Below are 21,496 nucleotides of genomic sequence, written 5' to 3'. Positions count from 1 at the left end.
CTTATGATATATTTAACCCTGTGTGAGAAGACTTCTTTACTATGCATGGGATGACCAAAAGGTTATTTGAATTTTTAATCTGCAGATATTTGATCTGGCAGGCAACATGTTTGTTTGACACATATCTTGGAATATGATGTAAAAATTCATCTCACCAGGCAACAGAAATTTAAAGGGTTATTGTATTAGTCAGTTGGAGCTGTCATAACAAAGTGTCGTCGACTGGATGCCTTAAACAACGGAAATTTACTCACAGTTCTGGAGGCTGGAAGCCTGAGATTAGGGTGCCAGCAGGGTTGGGTTCTGGTGAGGGCTCTCTTCCTGACTTGCACATTGCTGCTTTCTCCCTGTGTCCTCACGTGGCACAGAGAGAGTACGCTCTTTCATGTCTCTCTTTAAAAGGCACTGATCTCATCAGGAGGGCACCACTCTCATGACCTTATCTAAACCTAATTACCCCACAAGCGCCCCATCTCCAAATGCCATCACATTGGAGGTTAGTGAATAAACATAATGAATTTGCTGGGGGAACATAACTCAGTCCATAGACGTTATATAGGAAGCTCCCTAGTTTGTCTTATTTTTCTCTTCTCTTCTCTTTTCTTGTCTGTCTTTCTCCTTTCTTTGCCTTCCTATATTCTCTTTACTTCCTGTCATGTTCTCTCCCTTCCCCTCCCTCCCTCCCTTCTCCTCCTCCTTCCTTCCTTGCCCATTTCCATCCTCCCTTCCATCCTCCTTCCTCTCTCTCTCTCTCTCTCTCTTCCCACCCCTCTCTCTTACACCCCCCTGCCCCCCAAAGCTCCTTGTGATAACATGCCTCAAGGCACAGACATTTTGGGGTTGAATCTGATAGGCAGATGTGTTTTGCTTGGTTCAAAATATTTGAAAAAAAAATGGAGACACTATTTTAAAAAGTTAAATTAATACTAGGGTATGTAACTTCTCTAGAAAGATCAGAGATCTAGCCCACAGTCCCTGGGAGGCAATACTACAGAGTGATGAGTACAAACTCTGGAGTCAAGCTGCCTGAATTCACATCCCGGCAGTCCAGGCAGTCCAGGTACGCCTCCTGGCTATGGGACCTTAGACAATTAACTGTCCGTTCCTATGGCCCTAGTTTCTCATCTGTAAAGTGAAGACAACATTTCAAATTCTTCCACTGTCTTTCCGCCACTGAGGTTTAGTGTCATTTTCCATGTATCATTCGCCTTGCACAGTGTTTTTTACCTTGTAAGAGAAGAATCATTTCTTTGTTCTTGGAAGTAGAGAAATGAAAACGATTGAGAGAGATTGGTAGAGTGAGGGAGGGAAGGGAGAGAAAGGTAGGTAGGGAGGGATTGATTTATATTTTAGGAAAAATAATATATACCTTATTTATTTGGGGGAAGGGGCATATTTTGCGCGTATATCTTCTACCTGGCTTCTGTTGGCATTTGGTTTATATTTCTGATTCCATAGGCATTTAATTTCTCTCCCCTTGCTTTAGGAAGAAAACAATAATTATAGAGAAGCACGGAACATTGGATAAAGCACTAACTCCAGAGTTAGAAGACCTTGATTCTGTTACCAGCTCACTGATTATCTGTGTACCTTTGGGCAAGTCAGAATTCTTCTCTAGGTCTTTATTTTCTCATTGAAAGAGGTCATAATAATTCACATCTTGTCTGCTTCACTGGATTTTTATAAGTTCAAATCAGAGACCATATAGGCCCTCACTTTACAAAATACCCAGTGTGACACAGTTGGGAGAGTACTGACAGTTCTAATATCAATCCCAGTGCCACCATGTTTTTATAACTCATGATTTCTGAAAAGTCAGGAGATTAAAGTCTGGTAGAATTGCTCTGCAAGTTATCTTGCTAGTCCCTGGAGGGCTTGTCCCGAGCTGTGCTTTTGTTTGAATGTCTGTTGCTAGTCCTGGCTGTTCTTCATTTTCTGGGGAGACGCCATCTCAGTTGAAACAGGTATCAAGGAACAGTGTGAAGGTTCAGGTCATCTTAGTAGTATTTTCTAGGACTTGTGTCTTGGAAAAGACATCTGGAACATCTTCAAGCTCATTGAAACAGGATGAAAGCGGGTGGCCCAGAATATAATGCTACGGAGGCAGGGTTTATGATGAATTGTGAGGACAGAAACACCTGAATGTGTCCAGAACTTTAGAACCAGGGAAGTCTTTAGATGCTCTCTGATCCAACTCACCATTTTATAAATGGGAAAACTGATGTCTAGAGAAGTGCCCAGTGCTAGGGTTAACTAATAGAAAGAGCAAGAATAGAGTTTGTCTCTTGACTGTCAATCTAGCGCTCGTGTCCAACAGTCAGAGTGGAAGAAGTGTGCTCTTTTTTTTTTTTGTGGTACGCGGGCCTCTCACTGTTGTGGCCTCTCCCGTTGCGGAGCACAGGCTCCGGACGAGCAGGCTCACTGGCCATGGCTCACGAGCCCAGCCATTCCGTGGCATGTGGGATCTTCCCGGACCGGGGCACGAACCCGTGTCCCCTACATCGGCAGGCGGACTCTCAACCACTACGCCACCAGGGAAGCCCCGAAGTGTGCTCCTGAAGTCACAGAAACCTGGGGTGAAATTGTAGGTGCTCTCCATGTCGTTTCTGATGGCAGTCCATTGGATGGTTGGGGATAATGAAATGAGATGCACACAGTTCTAGGCACAGAGCACAGTCTCAATAAATATTGATTTCCTTTGTTCACTCTGTTTCTTTTTTAAATGTGCACAGGGAGGGGCATAACTTCTCCCCCTACTCCCCCCTCGCCCCACTCTCTGCATCTAACCCTCTCTGGGCTGCCTTTTTCTAGGAAATTCTTATGTAACTAGTCTGAGTAGATCACACTGTTTTATTTAGAGAATTCTTTGCATTTGCTTCTATCTTTGCTACCCAAGCTCTACGCTCTAATTTAATGACGACGATGCCAAATTCAGCTCTGTTTGTTCTGAACAGTCTTATGCAGATGGACGCTGGTGATATGTGAAGAATCATGCCACATCAGATTTCACTTGAAAGTCCATAGGCATACCTTCTTAAAACGAAAACAAACTACTTTATTTTCCTGGGAAGGGACATAAATCATGTATTTTTATTACCCCAGAAGACCAACAGAGGACAAGCACTGATATTTCAAAGGTGACAAGCAATCTATAAGAAGGAATCACAATCTGAGCCCCATTATACTCCAGCTGATATATACTGCAGTGGGGTTTATAGGTGTTTCTCTAACAATATTTAATAAAAGACCCAGGCCCCTTTGTCACTAGTTTCTAATCCTACAGGGGGCCTTCAGTAGTCTTAAGCATCCTGAGTTAAGGTTGTATGAAGGGTTCCAGCTCAGAGCAGAATGCTATCACCTGTTTTGGGGTCCTGGATCTCTGGAGTCTAAAGTTTGAAAGTATTAGGATTTAATATAAAAGAGCCACAGAAGCGGTGATGCACAGTACAGCTTTACTATTTTAACAGAGAGTGTAATACGAAACAAATGTCATGAACAATATTGCACATGGACATAGAATTTGGAGATCTGCCTGTTTCCATACACTTTGTGATGGCATCAGCCACGCGTAACATAGTCACAGGATCGAAAAGTTACGGAGGGCTAAAACTGGCCCAGTGAAATCAATGCCAACTTTGAAGGGAGACTGTGGATTCAAACCCAGGGTCTTAGGCTTACTGACTTTATGCCTTGGACAAGTGATCTAATAATCTCTGAGCCTTGGTTTCCTCATCTTGACATGGGGGTATCTATCTCCTATAGTAAGTAGTCAAGTGGAATAAATGGGGTGATGGGATGCTACCTGTGGAGTACCTAGCATAGTGTCTCATATGTTGAAATGACAGCTACTGGGTATTAACAAGGTGCTAGGGGCTGTTCCTAGTTTTACCTTTTGAGATTAGCAACTATTAGCCTCTTATTCATTTTGGTATCATACTGTGCTTAATGATGTGTTTTAAAATTTTTATCCATTCATCCTTCTGGTAGTCACCTTAACTGTGGTTCTTAGAAATTCTTGCTAGACTGATCCAAACCTTTAGATTGAGCCTGGCCTTCAGTGTGTTCAACTTCTCCTTTGAAGTTCAGTCTCAGACATTGCCTCTTCTTGCCTTCTGGCTTTTGGGTAAATATGAGACTGGAAAGGACCATTGCTTGAGAGAGGGACCTGCTTTAGGCAAAGCACCATCACCACTTGGGCAAAAGTCAGATGGCTTTTCAGGTTTATATTTAAAAACCTCATTGTGGGACTTCCCTGGTGGCACAGTGGTTAAGAATCACCTGACAATGCACGGGACACGGGTTTGAGCCCTGGTCCAGGAAGATCCCACATGCCTGCCGTGGAGCAACTAAGCCCGTGCGCCACAACTAGTGAGCCTGCACTCTAGAGCCTGCGAGCCACAACTACTGAGCCCGCATGTCACAACTACAAGCCCGTGCGCGTAGAGCCCGTGCTCTGCAACAAAGAGAAGCCACTGCAATGAGAAGCCCGTGCACCGCATCGAAGAGTAGCCCCCGCTCGCTGCAACTAGAGAAAGCCCGCACGCAGCAACGAAGACCCAATGCAGCCAAAAATAAATAAATAAATGTATATATTAAAAAAAAGAAAAAAAACCCTCATTGCTTTGGGCTCACTCAGTTTCTCTCTCTGAGCATCAGGTCATTCTTTAATTGGGGAGTTCTGTTTGTTTTTTTCTTTCTTTTTTTGGGGTAACTATTCATGACCTTTTAGGATCTTTTGTCTGTGAACAAAAAGCATTTGTCCTAGGCTCGTTTTGAAAAATCTCAGTTGTTTTCTATGTCTCAAGATTTTCTCAGGATATCCCAGGTCTCTGAAGATGTTAATTCTGTTTTGATTCTCTGCATAACCAGACTTGCTTGTGAAGCACTCTTGAATCCTCTTGAAACTGTCTCCAGGCTTGTGCCTTCCCCTGAGGATGGAGAGGCAATCTTTCTTAGGCAGATGTGTCTCCCCTCCATCCTCTGTCCCCATCCTCAAACTAGGGGAATTGTCAGTTCCTTACTTTCTTCCATCCTCTTGTCTCAAGGGACCTAACCGATGACTCTAAACACTTTTTCTCTCCCTACCCTCATTTTTACCAGGAACTGATTTTTATATCTGCTGTTTGTGTGATAGAAGATAAGCAACAAAGATAAGGTTGTGACAGTTTAATTTCCTGGTACATTTGTCAACTTTTCTGCCTTACTTTGGTTCTTCCTCTTTCTGGACTGGTACCAGAGCATTATTAGATATGCAAGGGCTGGAATTACCAATGGTATGAATTGAAAACAAAAGCAACTCAAAGACACATCAGCAGAGCGGCAGGGATGTGTGGCCATGGGGTCCTAGGTGGCTCGCAGAGAGCAAGGGTTGGATAAACCTATGTGAGAAATTCTCTCTGGGGTTTCCTAGCATCCCCTTTCTGATTTTTGAAAATATTTTTACTCAGGGCCTTGGCATCCTATGAAACAAGGAGATAGCTTAGCTGTTTGAATCAAAATAAACTTGTTATGGCCAAGTAACTCCTTCAAATCTAGATGAGGCAGACAGCTCTCAGCAGTTATGCAGTGGCCTGAGGGAGATGAGTCAGGAGTTTCTCTCTGGGAGGAGCTGACAGGGGTCCATGACAGAGAAACAGTCATTGCCATCAGCAGCCTGGTTGGCAGCTGTGGCCCATGGGTGGAAGATTGAATTGCCTCTGAGGCAAGTCCTGACTAGTTTCTCATCTTAAAAAATGGCTGGGCATCCTGGCAGTACAGAATGAGTTCAGTGTGGCTGCATCTCTGTGAGTAAAATACCAGTGTGACTTAGCCTTCAGCTGGCCCTGCTCCAATCCACTCTCTTCACTACAGCCGAGTGATATTTTGAGAACAGAAATTGGACTGTGTCACCACCGTGATTAAAGCCCAGGCTCCTTTACGTGGCCTCCAGGGCCCAGCAGGTTGTGGCCCAAGCTCATCTTTCCAGTTTCTCTTCAACTAGGCAAAGTTCCCTCCTCTAACGAATTCTTCTTATTCTTCTCTATCTGGTATGTTATTCACCTCCCCTTCTTGGGGAGCAATCACTTCCGTAGAGAATCCTTCTCTGAACCTCTCAGACTAGGTCAAATCCCCATGAATTGATCTCACATTATCGGTAGAACATATAAGTTCTGCTCAGTGTCTTGCCAGGCTCTGAGGTCCATGATGGAGTTTTGTTCATCACTCTGCCTCAAAGTGTAGTAGAGGGCTAATTAGTGTTCTTTGAACGTACAGACTAAATGGTCCTCTCCCTTTCTAACTCTGCAATGACAAAAAGTTTAGCCCCTGTAGTTTCCCTTCTGTTTCCTCACCTCCAATCTCTAAGCTGAATTTCTGTTCATCTTTCAAGGTCAAGCTTAATGATCTTCTTTGAGATGTTTCTCATGGTCATTCTTTGTACTAGTCAGAGTAGGCTCAGTGGCTTAAACTAACAAAAGCATATTTCTAGGTCATGAAACGTGTCCATCATGCTGGTCTGGTGACCTGCTGCTCATTCAGGGAGCCAGGCTGAAAGAGACTTCATCTCTGTGCTCCCATACTTTCCAAAAAAAGAAAGAAGGAAATGCGTTAAGCCTGATGCTAGCCCTTAATCTTTCCACCCCGGGGTGGTATGCCCCTGCTCAGATTCATGCTTTGTCATATAGCCATGCTTAGTTTTGAAGAGGATGGGGAAGTACAGTTGTATTATGTGCCCAGGAAGAGGAAAACTGGTAATACTGGATGAACAGCACTAATGCTGACTAGCCGCCTCCTATACCTGGCTTCTCTTGGTGTCCTAGTCTCTCACTTACAATGATCGATTCTTCTACTCTCACATAGTCATATGAAAGACCTTGTAATCAACGAAATCACCTTTGAACTCTTAATGTCAAGCACATTACTCTATAACTCCATCTCCTAGCTTTCCAGCTCACACGCTCCAGTGCTCTCACTGGCATAGTTCCTTGCCTCCATCAGGATTCCTGCTGCAGTTAGGGTTCACTTAGGAAGCAAACTCTGAGATGGAGACTGGCATGCAGGAAGTTTGTTAGGGAGTGCTGTAGGGGTGAACATATATGGGGGAAGGGAAAGATACAGGATTGGGCAGAGGGCGGATTTAGCTCATCGCAATGAGTTCTCTGAACCTGGGATAGTCCTTTACACTTATCTTGAGTTGGGGTAAAGGAGAACCAGCCTCCATTGAAGGTTGTCCTGAGGACAGCAGTGTAACTAAGGATAAGGCAGCTCGATTCAGTCAAGGACAGTTTTCCTAAAAGGCTAACAGCTGAAGATCGTTAGCAGGCGGTACTTCAGGCAGCTGGGGGAATAAGTTCTTCAGTTGTGAGGAGAGATCTGGGCAGTACATTTCAACTGTCTACATCCGTGTTACTGTCGTCACTTCTGTCCTTAATAGCTGAGGTTCCTTGGCATCTCATTATCATCAGCTCTTCTTTTTTGCAACCTCAGTTCCCTTATTTCTCTTTTTACCCATCCTGTTTGTTTAAAAACTCATCTCTGGGTACACCTAACTTTCCAAGTACCCTGCCCCTACCCCAGATATCTGGATGAGACAGGAAAAAAAAACACATGGCCATGCTGACTGCTCTCACTTAATATTTATGGCCACAAATCACACATGCCTCTGCAGCCACCTGGTATACTCTATAGTAAATTCTCTTTCCTTCTTTCCAAAATGATTATTTCATAACTTTTCCCCTTTCCTTAAACATCCGATACCTCCTTCCTCTCCTAGTTCTCTTTCTTCTCGTTTCACTGAGGAAATAAAAAAACAAGTAAAGGAGAACTACTTCATCTTTCCACCACCCAATATGCCAACTTATCTCCACCTCTTCCCTTATCTCTTGGTTTCATTCTTGTTCTAAAGATGACTTCCTCCATCTGTGGACTGGAACACAACTCCTCTTGTCTCCCCAGGACTTGACTTCTGCAAAGATCTGTTCTCTCTTCTATACTGTCAATTTTCTTCACTAGTGTTGAATCATTCCCAATGGCGTGTAAACTCACTGTGATCTTTTCCATCACGAGAGAGTCTTTAAACAAGACTGTCTTTCATCATCGAGTCTCCCTAGAGCTACTGCTTCAATTTTTCTTCTCTTGATGACAAAATATCTCAAAAAGTTTGCCTTGTTTCTCTGTCTCCTTCATCTTTCATTCTTTCTTTAATTGACTCCAGTCAGGCTTTGCCAGCCACTTTCCCCAAACTACTCTTACCAGGCCAAGGGCAGCAGTGAACTTCTTGCCAAATCCAATGGTTAATTCTCTTCCTATCTTATTCAACTTTCTCAGCATCACGTGACAAAACTGACCATTACTACTTTCTTGAAACATTTTTCCTCTTGACTTTCATGATATCCACTCTTCTGTAAAGCAAAATTTCTTTTTATGGCCGAGTAATATTCCATTGTATATATGTGCCACATCTTCTTTATCCATTCATCTGTTGATGGACACTTAGGTTGCTTCCATGTCCTGGCTATTGTAAATAGAGCTGCAGTGAACATTGTGGTACATGTCTCTTTTTGAATTATGGTTTTCTCAGGGTATATGCCCAGTAGTGGGATTGCTGGGTCATATGGGAGTTCTATTTTTAGTTTCTTAAGGAATCTCCAAACTGTTCTCCATAGTGGCTGTATCAATTTACATTCTTACCAACAGTGCAAGAGAGTCCCTTTTCTCCACACCCTCTCCAGCATTTATTGTTTGTAGATTTTTTGATGATGGCCATTCTGACCAGTGTGAGGTGATATGTCATTGTAGTTTTGATTTGCATTTCTCTAATAATTAGTGATGTTGAGCATCCTTTCATGTATTTGTTGGTAATCTGATACCTTCTTTGGAGAAATGTCTATTTAGGTCTTCTGCCCATTTTTGGATTGGGTTGTTTGTTTTTTTGATATTGAGCTGCATGAGCTGCTTTGTATATTTTGGAGATTAATCCTTTGTCAGTTGGTTCGTTTGCAAATATTTTCTCCCATTCTGAGGGTTGTCTTTTTGTCTTGTTTATGGTTTCCTTTGCTGTGCAAAAGCTTTGAAGTTTCATTAGGTCCCATTTGTTTATTTTTGTTTTTATTTCCATTTCTCTAGGAGGTGGGTCAAAAAGGATCTTGCTGTGATTTATGTCATAGAGTGTTCTGCCTATGTTTTCCTCTAAGAGTTTTATAGTGTCCGGCCTTTCATTTAGGTCTTTAATCCATTTTGAGTTTATTTTTGTGTATGGTGGTAGGGAGTGTTCTAATTTCATTCTATTATATGAAGCTGTCCAGTTTTCCCAGCACCACTTATTGAAGAGGCTGTCTTTTCTCCATTGTATATTCTTGCCTCCTTTATCAAAGATAAGGTGACCATATGTGTGTGGGTTTATCTCTGGGCTTTCTGTCCTGTTCAGTTGATCTATGTTTCTGTTTTTGTGCCAGTACCATACTGTCTTGATGACTGTAGCTTTGTAGTATAGTCTGAAGTCTGGGAGCCTGATTCCTCCAGCTCCATTTTTCTTTCTCAAGATTGCTTTGGCTATTCAGGGTCTTTTGTGTTTCCATACAAATTGTGAATTTTTTTGTTGTAGTTCTGTGAAAAATGCCATTGGTAGTTTGATAGGGATTGCATTGAATCTGTAGGTTGCTGTGAAGCCATTTTTGAAAACATAAATTCCAGAAAATACTAAACTCTTTACTTAAGGTTGTAGGTTATCTTAATTCTTACCATGAACTTTTTATGAGAAAGCAGGTGGTGCTCTGATCTCCATTCCAAAGAGAAAAGATCTTTTTTGTTGAATCAGCCCATTATTCTTTGACATGGGATGCATCTCCAGGTTAAGGGGTGAAAGACATTAATTTGCATTAGACAGTAGCTGCAGTCTGTATTCACAGTACAACGTGGGAGAAAGTGGCTACACCATCATTTTGTAACAGATGGATTAAAGCATGTGTTAGTAAGAAAAACAAGCAGAGAGGGGCTCGATTCCCTTTCTCTCTCTGATAAAAGCAACACCATGTACAGTGGACACCTAATAAATATTCGTTGGTATCAATGCCTGGACACAGAACTCCTTCTTGATTTTGGACATTTAAAACAAGCATCTTTCTTGGTTAGAGATTACTAATAACATATTCAGTCTTCATACTTAGGTTCTTCACTGTTGTGTCCCACCATGCATCTTTCTAGAAATATTTTCAGTTTAAGATGGGATCTTCTGCATCAGCTGAATTTGTACTTAAGCTTTTGTGTTTAACACATCTTGCTTTTTCTCTTGGCTTCAATGGGCATTCGCTTTTTCTAATTTCATTGTAAGATGATTACATTCCGGTTCAACCATGTGACTAACCGTGATATTGCTTCTTTTTTTTCTCCTTCAGATATTGATGAGTGTGCGGCTAAGATGCATTACTGTCATGCCAACACTGTGTGTGTCAACTTGCCTGGGTTATATCGCTGTGACTGTGTCCCAGGATACATTCGCGTGGATGACTTCTCTTGTACCGGTGAGCATTAAGAAGCAATGTTGCTTTTCTGATTCAGTCCTTCTCTGTGCCGTATCTATGTCATTACATTTAGCTCTAAGTACACTAAGTACTATTTTCAACTAAGTAGTTCTTCTTTTGCATTATCTTATCATCAACTTTTTAGGAATGAAGTGATAATAAGAGAAATTTTGTCTGCCTAATTTATTTCCACTCCCAGTATTTCTGTCTCTGTGTGTGCGCGTGCGTGCATGGGTATATGATTTGAAATTGAAGACCCAGTTGCCTATGGTAACACTGAAGGACTTAGAGAGAGACATCAGTTCCAAATTGAGAAAAGTATCAAACTGTTTTCCTTCCATCAAGGTGAAATGTGTTTTTATGTGAGAAAATGTACTTTGTTCTCGTTGGGAAAGATAGGAGGTTAAATTTAAAGCAGGAGTGAGAGTATCTGGTGGGCACGGATTGGGTATATGGGACCCAGTCAAGACTTTTCACTGACATATGCTTATTGTCAGTTTTGTCCCTCTTCTTCCCTTTATCACTGGGCTGTGAATACAAAACTGGAACTCCATGGATGGTGGTCACTGCCTCTGTGTGAGCAGTGCTGGCTTGGTGGGCATTTGGTTTGGGGTTCCATTATCATTCAAATCACGAACACAGAGACAGGAACAGTAAATTGGTTAAGGGTGGTAGAAGATTCTGAGTCTTTCTTCTCTTGGATGAAATGTCTTTAAATGCCCAATCTGTAACCTATAAGGAAGGTGCTCCCTGAATACAAGATTTCAGTCATGCTGTGTATTTCTCTGACTCTTGGCATCTTTCTCTTTGTCCTAATGACTGATATATAAAAAATGATTTCTTTTTAAATTAATTCATTTAAAAATTTTTAAATTTATTTTCACTCACAGTGGAATTCCACTCTTAATATATTTTATTTTATTTTAATTTTTTAAAAATTAATTAATTAATTTATTTTTCGCTGCATTAGGTCCTCATTGCTGCACGTGGGCTTGCTTTTAGTTGTGGCGAGTGGGGGCTACTCTTCGTTGCGGTATGTGGGCTTCTCATTGCGGTGGCTTCTCTTGTTGTGGAGCATGGGCTGTAGGCGTGTGGGCTTCAGTAGTTGTGGCACGTGGGCTCAGTAGTTGTGGCACACGGGCTTAGTTGCTCCGCGGTATATGGGATCTTCCTGGGCTCGAACCCATGTCCCCTGCATTGGCAGGTGGATTCTTAACCACTGCGCCACCAGGGAAGCCCCAGTATATTTTATTTTGAATGGCCTTTTCAGAGGTGTAAAAAGTTATAAAAGTTTGAGAAGCATGTTTGTATGTCCAAATACTTTTGCCATTGATTGTTGTAAATTTTTACATTACTGTTCTTTGGCTAAAGGATTTCAGATTGATGCAAGATTCTGACTCCTGCAGTAGACCAAATATTGTTTACCTGTCTTTTATGTATTATTACAAAATTCCCAGAGAAAAAAGAGACTTCATAAACATTATGCTGTGATCCAAACATTTTAAGGGGGCAAAACTCTTTTGGACCTGTAAACAAATATAGTCTAAAAATCTGTGATATTACAGATGAGTCTTGTTCTGTTCTCAGTGGTCTGTCCAGGTCCTGACTTATGTTAACCCTAACATGAGGCAAAGGCAGTGGATCATCTCCCAACACAGAGGCACCGTATCATGCAACTCAGACCTGATTAAGGCACTTCTGGGTGGAAAGGCCTTGTTGAAATTATATCAGAATACGTAGCACCTCTGCTCTTATTTTCTTCACTGAAGGAGGAAGACAAGAGCTGGTGCTTGTTGAAAGCCTCTTAAGGACAGGTGCTCTGCCTGGTAGTTTGTACAGTATATATGCAACCAGATGGAAAATGTAGTATTTTAAGAACTAGCTCCAGAGTTACTTTTAGAAAGAGAAATGTGTTGTTTGGAGTAAAAGGCAAGTGTATGATTATCAGTGGGTACACCATCCAAAAAAAACAAAGAGTAAGTAGTTCTGCAGGGAAACTTTTTGTTTTGTTTGTGCATGTATTTTGTCTGAGAGAGAATAGAAAAGTTAGAACAAAAGAGAGAAATAAAAGAGGGAGGAGAGAGGAACCAGCCAGAGAGCAGAAGGCTGGGTGCTGTGGAGGACAGGGGTCAACGAAAACTGCTCAGTGAAAGGATGGCTGAAAGGACTTTTAAGGGTAGGAATATTTAGTGTGAGGGGTTTTGTTGTGGTGGTTTTGCTGTACAGTATGCAGGGCGAGTCTTCCTCATGCCCCTCTAACTTTCAGCAAAATCTGCCACCTTGAAGACTGGGTGAGACCCTCCCCATTCTGACCCCAATGAATGCAGGTTAACATGAGGGACAGTGAGGGAAATGGTACATGTGTGTATAGGATATCGTGACCTCAGGGGCAGAGGTAACCATTCCGATCCTTTCCCTGCCACCCAAAGTACACTTATACAGACATGAATGCAACAATCACAGTCACCACGGCCTCCTCTCAGGAGTGTCAGAAATCTCAGTGAGGGCTTTTGGACTGCCCCCATAGGCATAGAATTGGGGATAAGATATTTTTCTTAAAAAAAAAAACTTCCATTGATCCCAGAATTCTTCTTATATACTGCCCATTTTTCTGCTTCTGTTCCTAGCAGACATCTTAATTGCATCGTCAGGGGTTACTGCCTTCCTTACATGTACTTGCCTCACACACCCTCTTCATCCACTCCCACTAAGTCTTCCAGATGCACCATTCGACAGAGAGTACATTTATCAAGGTCAACCATGAGCTCCATTTTGTTCAGTCTAACCTTCTTACCTCTTGTGACCTCTCAGCAGCATTTAGCAAAGCTGACTACATCTTCCTTTTTTAAGCACATTCTTTTATTCACTTCTGAGACAATGTATTTCCTGATTTTCCTTCTATGTCACTGGTCACACCTTCCCAGTGTCCCTAGCTATTCTTCTCCCTCTGCTGATATCTTAAAGGTTACAGTACTGTAGAGCCCTGCCCTGGACCTTTTCTTCTTGTTCATCCATGTCGTCTTTTCAGATGCCTCCATTCAGTATTATGACATTACAGCATCTCTATGTTAATAACTCCTAAATTTCTATCCAGTTCCAGTCTTTCTCCTGAGCTTCTGAATCATATATTCAACTTGACATCTACACATAGGTATTTAATAGGCATTTCATATTAACATGTATGAGATAGAACTCTGGATTTCCTTCCACCTCTGCAAACCTCCTCCTCTTCCAATTTTCTGCATCTCAGCAAATGAAAGCACCATCTATCTAGTTTTTCAAGCCAGGAAGCTACGGGTGATACTTGATTGCCTTCCTTCTCTTGTCCCTCCACTTTCAGTCTGTTCGTCAGACTTGTTGAATCTACCCTCCACACACTGTCCTAAGTCCGTCCACTTCATCCATTTCCGTCCATATCCTCTACTACCAAACTACGAGACATCCTCAGTGATTACCATTCTGGACCTGCGGCTCCAGGCTTGCTCTACTGTAACTCTCTATTCACAGAGTGATGAGGGCAAACTTGTAAAACCAGGACTTTCTAAAGATCTCTTGTAGTTTTCCATTTCTCAGAAAATCAAATTAATTCTCCTTATTTTGATTTAAAACCCTATGTGACTTTTTTCCTTTCTGCCTCTCTGACTTTATCTTGTACCATTTCCATCCTTGTCCTTTAGGAGGTGGCCACCCAGACTTTTGACTTTGTTTTTTTTTTTATTCAACAGGCTTGTTCTGCCTTAGGACAGTTCTACCTTGGCTACTTAGAATATAGCCCGGCACAGGGCAGTGCTCAATAAGTATTGAATGAGGGAATGAATAAAGCTGCTTGACCCTGGGCTAATTGTTTACTTCTCTAAATCTCACTTGTAAAACATTGCTCATATCGGTTGTACCTATAGGTTACTGTGAACATCAAATAATATGTGTGAAAACATTTATCATGGCCCTTGTATCAGTCAGGTTAGGCTGTTCTGCAGTAACAACCTCAAATATGAGTGACTTAAAATAATCAGGTTTTGTTTGTTGCTCATGTGTTTCACTGGTCAACAGGAGTGGTGCTCTGCTTATCATAATGACTTTGGGATATAAGCTGATGGAATAGTCGCTATTGTGAACATTGCTAGTCACCAAGACAGGGAAAAGAGAGCCTAGAGCATCTTGTATCAGCCAAAATATAGTCTAACCAAATTCCTTTGACCTACAACTCATTGACTAACTATAACTAGTTACCAGTCCTCAAACAACTACAAGGAGAAGAGGAAAGGCCTTCCTACCATGTACCTAGTTTTGACAATTAGACGTATTTGGTGAATGGTGCTGATAAATACCATAGCAAATGATACAGCAGATTCTTAACAAATTTTGTGTCCATTGACATGAAGAGCTGTTGATTAAAGTCACCTTATTTTTTAGTCGCAGTTCACAATGTGATGGGGAATGTAGTCTCAAAAAATAATGATGATATTAAACACATTGTACTGAGTGCTATGATGGAAGTTCAAGCAAAACGCAATAAGAAAAGGGTGTTTGATTGTCAGGGTGGAGCATCTGGAATGTTTTTGCAAGCCAAGAGGAGCTATTGGAGTTTACCAAGGCATGTTAGCGCGCATGTAAAGTAGAAATTTGGGAATATAGATGAGATGTGAATGGGAATATGGAATATTGATGGGAATGAGGAGAGGTAAGAGACGAGCATCCTCCCTGATGGTTATTTCTCCTCTAGACCAGATTCAAGGTCCTCCATTAGACATTTCCATAGTAAGCTGGAACTCTGACATTTACCTTGGTGTCCTGAAAAAAATAAGCCTGTCAGGTCAAATGTGCTCTTTACAAGATAAGCAGGTCCACACCTTTAATTTCTGTCATTTCTTTATTGGCAAAGAAAACTTCTTCCCCCAAGTGGTTAGTAGTCTGTGTAATAAATGAGGTATATAACAGATATCTGCCACTGTAAGATGTCTTTTCAGATGCTTTGTTTCCAGAAGAAATTTGCTAGGAGAAATTGACAGGCCTGAAGACATCCTTTTGTCTGCCATGAGTTCCTGACATGGCATTTCTCATTATTGACATTCTTATTTCCAAAGATCATTCTAGTCTCTGTCCCAAATCAGTTAGTATCTGCTGCCACTGTTCAGTTGGTTTTCAAAGTACATTGGGCCATTTTTCTCTCTCTTTTTTTTTTTAGTTTGTCATTTACTCTGGTGCTAACATTTTAGAAGTTAGTAGTCATATAGAAAATCTCCATTCAACCAAAAATGAGTGAGCGTATAATTAAAGAAGACATATGAGCTTTGGTGGTACGTTGATTTATTGAATGACGGATTCACTCATTCATTCACTCACTCACTCATTCATTTATTCATTTATGTGTCCAATATACAATTAGTGTCTGTCATGAGTGTTAGGAAATATGGCCAAAGACATTAGTGACAAATGACCTCTTTGCCCAGGAATTTCATGGTTAGTGAGGCAAGATCTTCAGCTGAGAAAACTCAAATGTGCATTCACCATCAAATATGTTCCAAGTTTACCAAATCAATCCCTCTTTAAAGTCTTAGTGGGGTTTAGTTAAGTACTGGGTATTTCACATCCTATAGTGTTGGCCCTTGACAAGTTCCAGAGAAGGATCCCCAAAATTGCCCTTCCCAGTTCTATGCTGTAACAACAGTTCTTTGAGAAAGGAGAGGAAAGACAATATATCAAACAGAAAAGAAATGTTACCTCTTTCCTACATTTTTTCTGGTTAAAAAGTGAAAAAGTCGTATCTCGCGGGATAATAAAAGTTCTGAGGATTCAACATTGAAAATAGTCACCTAGAATTTTAAAATGTGCTATAACTTAATCATTACTGTGATGGCTGGGGTTCCCTGACATAACTGTGTAATTTGTATGAGGCTCCATGCTTTTTTCTAGGAACATTTCTGTTGGTGAAATCGAAAACATTGGACCTTTGTCACTGGGGGAGTTTTTGGCCTTGGAATTTGTGTGTGATTCTAAATCACTTTCTGTTCTGTAAGAGATCCCTGAGTTGCCCTTACTTTTTTATGAATTTTGAAGCCGGAGGAGTATCGAAAATTGAGGTTGGGGAGTCCTTTCCTCTTCCCTGGAGCCTTTGATTTTTGAAATCGTCAAGCTGCTTGATTTATTGGTCCCTGACTTTCATTTATCCCCAGTTAAACTCCCTGTGTTTAGGTTGTTTGATAAGACATTACCTTTGAATACTCAGGAAGCTTTAAAGGAGGATACTTGTGATTTACGATCAAAGCATGCAGCAATAAGACAGGTACTTGACAGTAGTGGGTAAGCGCCCATTTTTATGCCAAAAACTTTCCGTAAAGGTAAGAAATAAAGGGAACAAGTGAGATAACAAATATCATATGTGATTTCCATTATCTTGCTAAGAGATTTTTTTATGGTTTTTGATACTGGCATGGAAGAGAGCTTGAAGGAAGTATGTATTTGAAATCAAGTAAGCTTAGTTAAAGTTAGATATAATAGTCTATTAATTGAATGGTTTAAGTTAAGTACCACATAATGAAAGATGTGAGATAACAGTTTAAAAGATGTAAAAGAAATTTTACACTAGTTTTCTGGAAAATGTTTTCCTACTAAGGTCGATGAAATACAGAACATTTCAAATATGAGATACCTGATGTTTTCTCATTGAGCAGGGCCATATGAAATGGAGCTAAAGTAGAAAATCCTCCACCTTGATTGAGCACAGAAGTAAATTATGCATTGATTATCCTTACCTTTCAAGCACATGGTATGTGCTTGTTTCGGACACATTTGCTCTGGTATACTTTTGACTATCTGGCATCATAAAAGGTGCAAGTTCTAATTACTTGCCTCTCAGTCAAGAGGTGATACAGACATAAGAATAAAATTCCAGTCATAGACCTGTAGACTACTTTTTACTTTAGTGGGAAATGCTCTGTCAAATGCTTTAGAATGCAAAACACTTTATTAAAGATAACAGACTACATATATTGATATATTGAATAAGAAAAGTCAAAATAAGACTTGTACCTTTGGATATTTCAAAACCCAATTACAAACTCTGATGTTCTTTGGAGGCATTTGCCTTTTGTTTTGATTTGTTTGCCTGGTATATTCATTTTTTCTTCCCTTTATTTAGAAAGACTTTGTCACCTTCCTCCCCCTCCAGAGGAGGGATGTGAAAGTACCAAAGTAGGATTCCAAAATTCTAATCCTTTAGGGCAGAGGGTCTCAACTCTCATCTCAGATTAGAATCACTTAGGACATGAATTTTAAAAAATCGATACCTGGGATCTACCCCTTGAGGCTTTGATTTTCATTTGGTCTGGGGTTGTGACCTGGCTTCAGTGTTTTTGTTTAAACGTCCAAGTGATTCTAATATGCAGTCATGGTTGAGAGCTCTTGCCTTTGTAGAACAGAGATGGTTAGAGTTTGGAGGGAATATTGGGGTGGGGTTGGAATCAGAGAGAAGAATTGCCCTCTATATTGTAGACTAGAAAAGGATTCCTTTGAATGGGTGGTGGGTGACATGGTGGCAGAAGGTAATTACAGCAGAGATTTGGATGGTTTCTGGAGGGAAGGGCTCTGCCTCCAAGGCTGCCTTCTGGGATGTGTATAAGACTCTGAGGAGAGAAAGGCTGTGGGATGCTCTGTAGGTAGGGTCTCATGGGGAGGTCCCGAATCTTCAATTGTGTCCTGACTGTTACGATGACTCAAAGAGCCCTTAAAGATAAATGGGACATCGCCATGGTGACCTGTGTGTTCCACGGGCCAAGGACCAGACTGATGTCTCTCTGCAAGTGTCTTGATTACTTGGAATCTCCTAGAACCATGACACAGACAGATGAAAGCAAAGAATCCTTAAAATGACTGAGACATTTTCACTACCCCACTAGTGCAGAAGAATAGGAGTTCAGAACCATCCATTAAGTTGAAACGAAGAAATTATAGAAAGCTACATTACTTGCACGTACAAATTTGTGACTGGGCTTCTCTGCCCATCACCTGTTTTCACAGGTACAAAACAAAACAAAACAAAAAAGTTAACAAAAGGAGAAAACAGGGAAAAATTGAGAGACCCCTCTAAACAGGGTTCATGGAGTGAAAATTAATAGAATATTTGGTTTTCCGGGCCAATTTTAGTTTTCCATATGTAGTCCTGGAAAAGCCAAAGACCAGAAACTTACTCCATTTAGCAACAGTAGTGTTAAGATAGTGCTAAGGTTTATGAAAGCCAGGAAATATGTCTTAGGGAGGATATCAAAGGGCATATCCCTTGATATTTTAGGATGAAGGATTTGTCTGGTGTTTGGCTTCCTTGTTGGGTTTAACTGAGAGGTTTTTGTTTGTTTGTGTTTGGTTTTTCGGTTTTTGTTTTTTTATCAGCACATCTTGTAGAGGATCTGAACCACATTAACTGCTGCAGACCAACTAGCCTAAACGATGGATCTTGCCCCCAGGGTGTTTGTGCACAAACCTATTAAGAACTGTGTTGCCTTTGACTCAAATTCATCCTAAAAGGCTTGTTAGTATTTCTGTACACTCCGTTGTTGGAGTTGTGCATGCAGAATGACAATTAAGCTTTCACATAAAGGGGTTTGATTAAGGATGCTTTAGCACTTACAACCCTGTTGAGGCCAGCCTTGCAGCCCTGCTTATATCCACATTTGAGTCGACACAATGAATGGGCATTTCTCTTTAATAACCCAGCAAGCTATCATGTATTCTTTATTTCCATCTTAAAGATTTGGTAAATGCATATATGTTTAGCTGTTTCCACACTTGTCTAAGATATAGTGAAGTATCTTTGGATTATGTTTCCTTTATGTAAGAGTATTGAAAATATACATTACTTATTCTTGAGCCAAATGAAAGCTATAAATTCTCATGGTTAAAATCTGGTGTATAAACTGGTGTATAAATTCAACTTGTTGCAAGCTTCGGCAGTGCCACCTTTTTACTTTGTAAATTAGAAAACCATTAAAGTTCTCTGCTTCTTCATCAGTGTCCTCTGTACACTTTCATGGAGTTGTTGAAGGATAAAGTGAGACAGTGTAAGTACATCGGTTCAGATGATTTTAGCTTAAAGAATGATTTAAGAAAAACCCAACTCTACCGGCTTAAATGATAAATTTATTCTCTTATAACAAAACGTCTGGGACGGTGTTTCTAGAGTTAGTTAATTCAGCTGCTCCATGACATCATCAGTGACATAGATTGTTTCTAACCTTTTACTTTGCTATTTTCATCGTGATAGTTTGAAACTTGATCTGACTCCCTTCCAGGTCTCAGAATGGCTGAGGCAACCCCATGCATCATATCTCAGTTTAACAATGTCCCAAAGTCATAAGGGAAAAGAGGATTTCCTTCCTAGAGTCCTTTGTTAAGACCAAGGATAACTTTATCAGAAATCCATCCCTAGCAGATCTGTTTTCATGTCTCCTTGGCCAAAATTGTTTAATATGCCTGTTAATAAATTATACCTTAGAAAAGCAAATAGAATTGCCTTGAATCAAGATTTATCCCTGAGGTGGGGCAGGTCCCGGTTTCCTTTATAATACTTGGGTTGTATTGTCAAGGAAGGAGATGATATGTATGTATGTATAGATCCATAATTGTATAGGCAACTGACAGCATCTGTTGTCTATTCAAAGCCTTGAAAACTATTTCAAGCGTAGGAGTAATTAAAAGAAATGCAATTAGATGCTTATACTAAATTTATGTATGTGCCTATCTCTGTGTAGATATATGGATAGATATTATATTTATTTACATATATGTCAACCACCCATTTTTGGAAATGGTTTAGGAAACAGGCACCTTTTCATACATTGCTGGTAAGAATATAAATTGATACAAACGTTCTTGAGGCTAATTTGACAGGATGTATCAAAAGGCCTAGAAATTCTATTTATTTACAGCAACTTATTCTAAAGAAACAATCAGTCACAGTTACATATGTGAGAAGATTTTCATTGTGCCCATTTATTCCACTTATTATTTATAAGAAAAGAAACTAGAGGCAGCCTAAATATGAACTAATGAAAGTTTGATTGAATAAATCACAATATATTCATATATTGGAATACAATGAATTTTAAAATAATATTCAGAAGACTATTCAGTGTCAATGGAAAATTCTCATGATACAGTATGATGAAATTCTAACCAGTATGTATACTATTTTCCAATTTAAATAATAAATAAAAATTATCTACGGATATACATAAACACATAGAAATAGAGGCAGGGAATATTCCCCCAGATAAATAGGTATCAGAAAGTATCTGTGAATGGAAGATTATATGTGATATCTTTTCTTTACACTTTATGTGTTTTCCACTTTTTTCTGTGGAATAGAATACAATGCAGTGAACTGTATTACATTTTAGTTTTAGAAAAGTGTTATTAAAATATTAGAAAACAGAAAATGCTAGATAAAGATGACATTGAGTTTATTCCTCCAAAATCTCCTAAGTGTCATTCTACTAAATTCAATTTTAAAAAATGTTTATGACTTGGTTGTGCTAATGCCTTTCATCCTTAGTGACATAGATTAGGAGTCTGAACTAAAGAGATTAAAAGCAATGGCTTTGCTTCATCAGGTTTCTGTGTAATTTTTTTTTTTTTTTTAAAGAAGATGTTGGGGATAGGAGTTTATTAATTAATTGATTTATTTTTGCTGTGTTGGGTCTTCGTTTCTGTGCGAGGGCTTTCTCTAGTTGTGGCAAGCGGGGACCACTCTTCATCGCGGTGCGCGGGCCTCTCACTATCGCGGCCTCTCTTGCTGCGGAGCACGAGTTCCAGACGCGCAGGCTCAGTAGTTGTGGCTCACAGGCCTAGTTGCTCCGTGGCATGTGGGATCCTCCCAGACCAGGGCTCGAACCTGTGTCCCCTGCATTAGCAGGCAGATTCTCAACCACTGTGCCACCAGGGAAGCCCTCTGTGTAATTTGATTGGCCAATATGTCAGTTGAAGGGCACTTGCAATTATGATGCTGT

At 40.4% G+C, this 21,496-nt stretch overlaps 1 protein-coding gene across 2 annotated transcripts in view; it reads left to right on the top strand.

Moving 5' to 3' along the window:
- Positions 1 to 21,496, top strand: part of NELL1 (neural EGFL like 1) — an 868,290-nt gene that overhangs the window by 396,281 nt on the left and 450,513 nt on the right. For both annotated transcript variants that reach the window (XM_004263922.4, XM_004263921.4), the window contains exon 13: positions 10,371 to 10,496. In XM_004263922.4, the coding sequence (XP_004263970.1) occupies positions 10,371 to 10,496 (126 nt within the window). The remainder of the gene's footprint in view (positions 1 to 10,370; positions 10,497 to 21,496) is intronic.

Source organism: Orcinus orca, chromosome 8, assembly GCF_937001465.1.
Source record: "Orcinus orca chromosome 8, mOrcOrc1.1, whole genome shotgun sequence".
Lineage (NCBI taxonomy): Eukaryota > Metazoa > Chordata > Mammalia > Artiodactyla > Delphinidae > Orcinus > Orcinus orca.
Note: the sequence above shows the minus strand (reverse complement) of the source record. Positions and strands in the feature narration are given on the sequence as shown.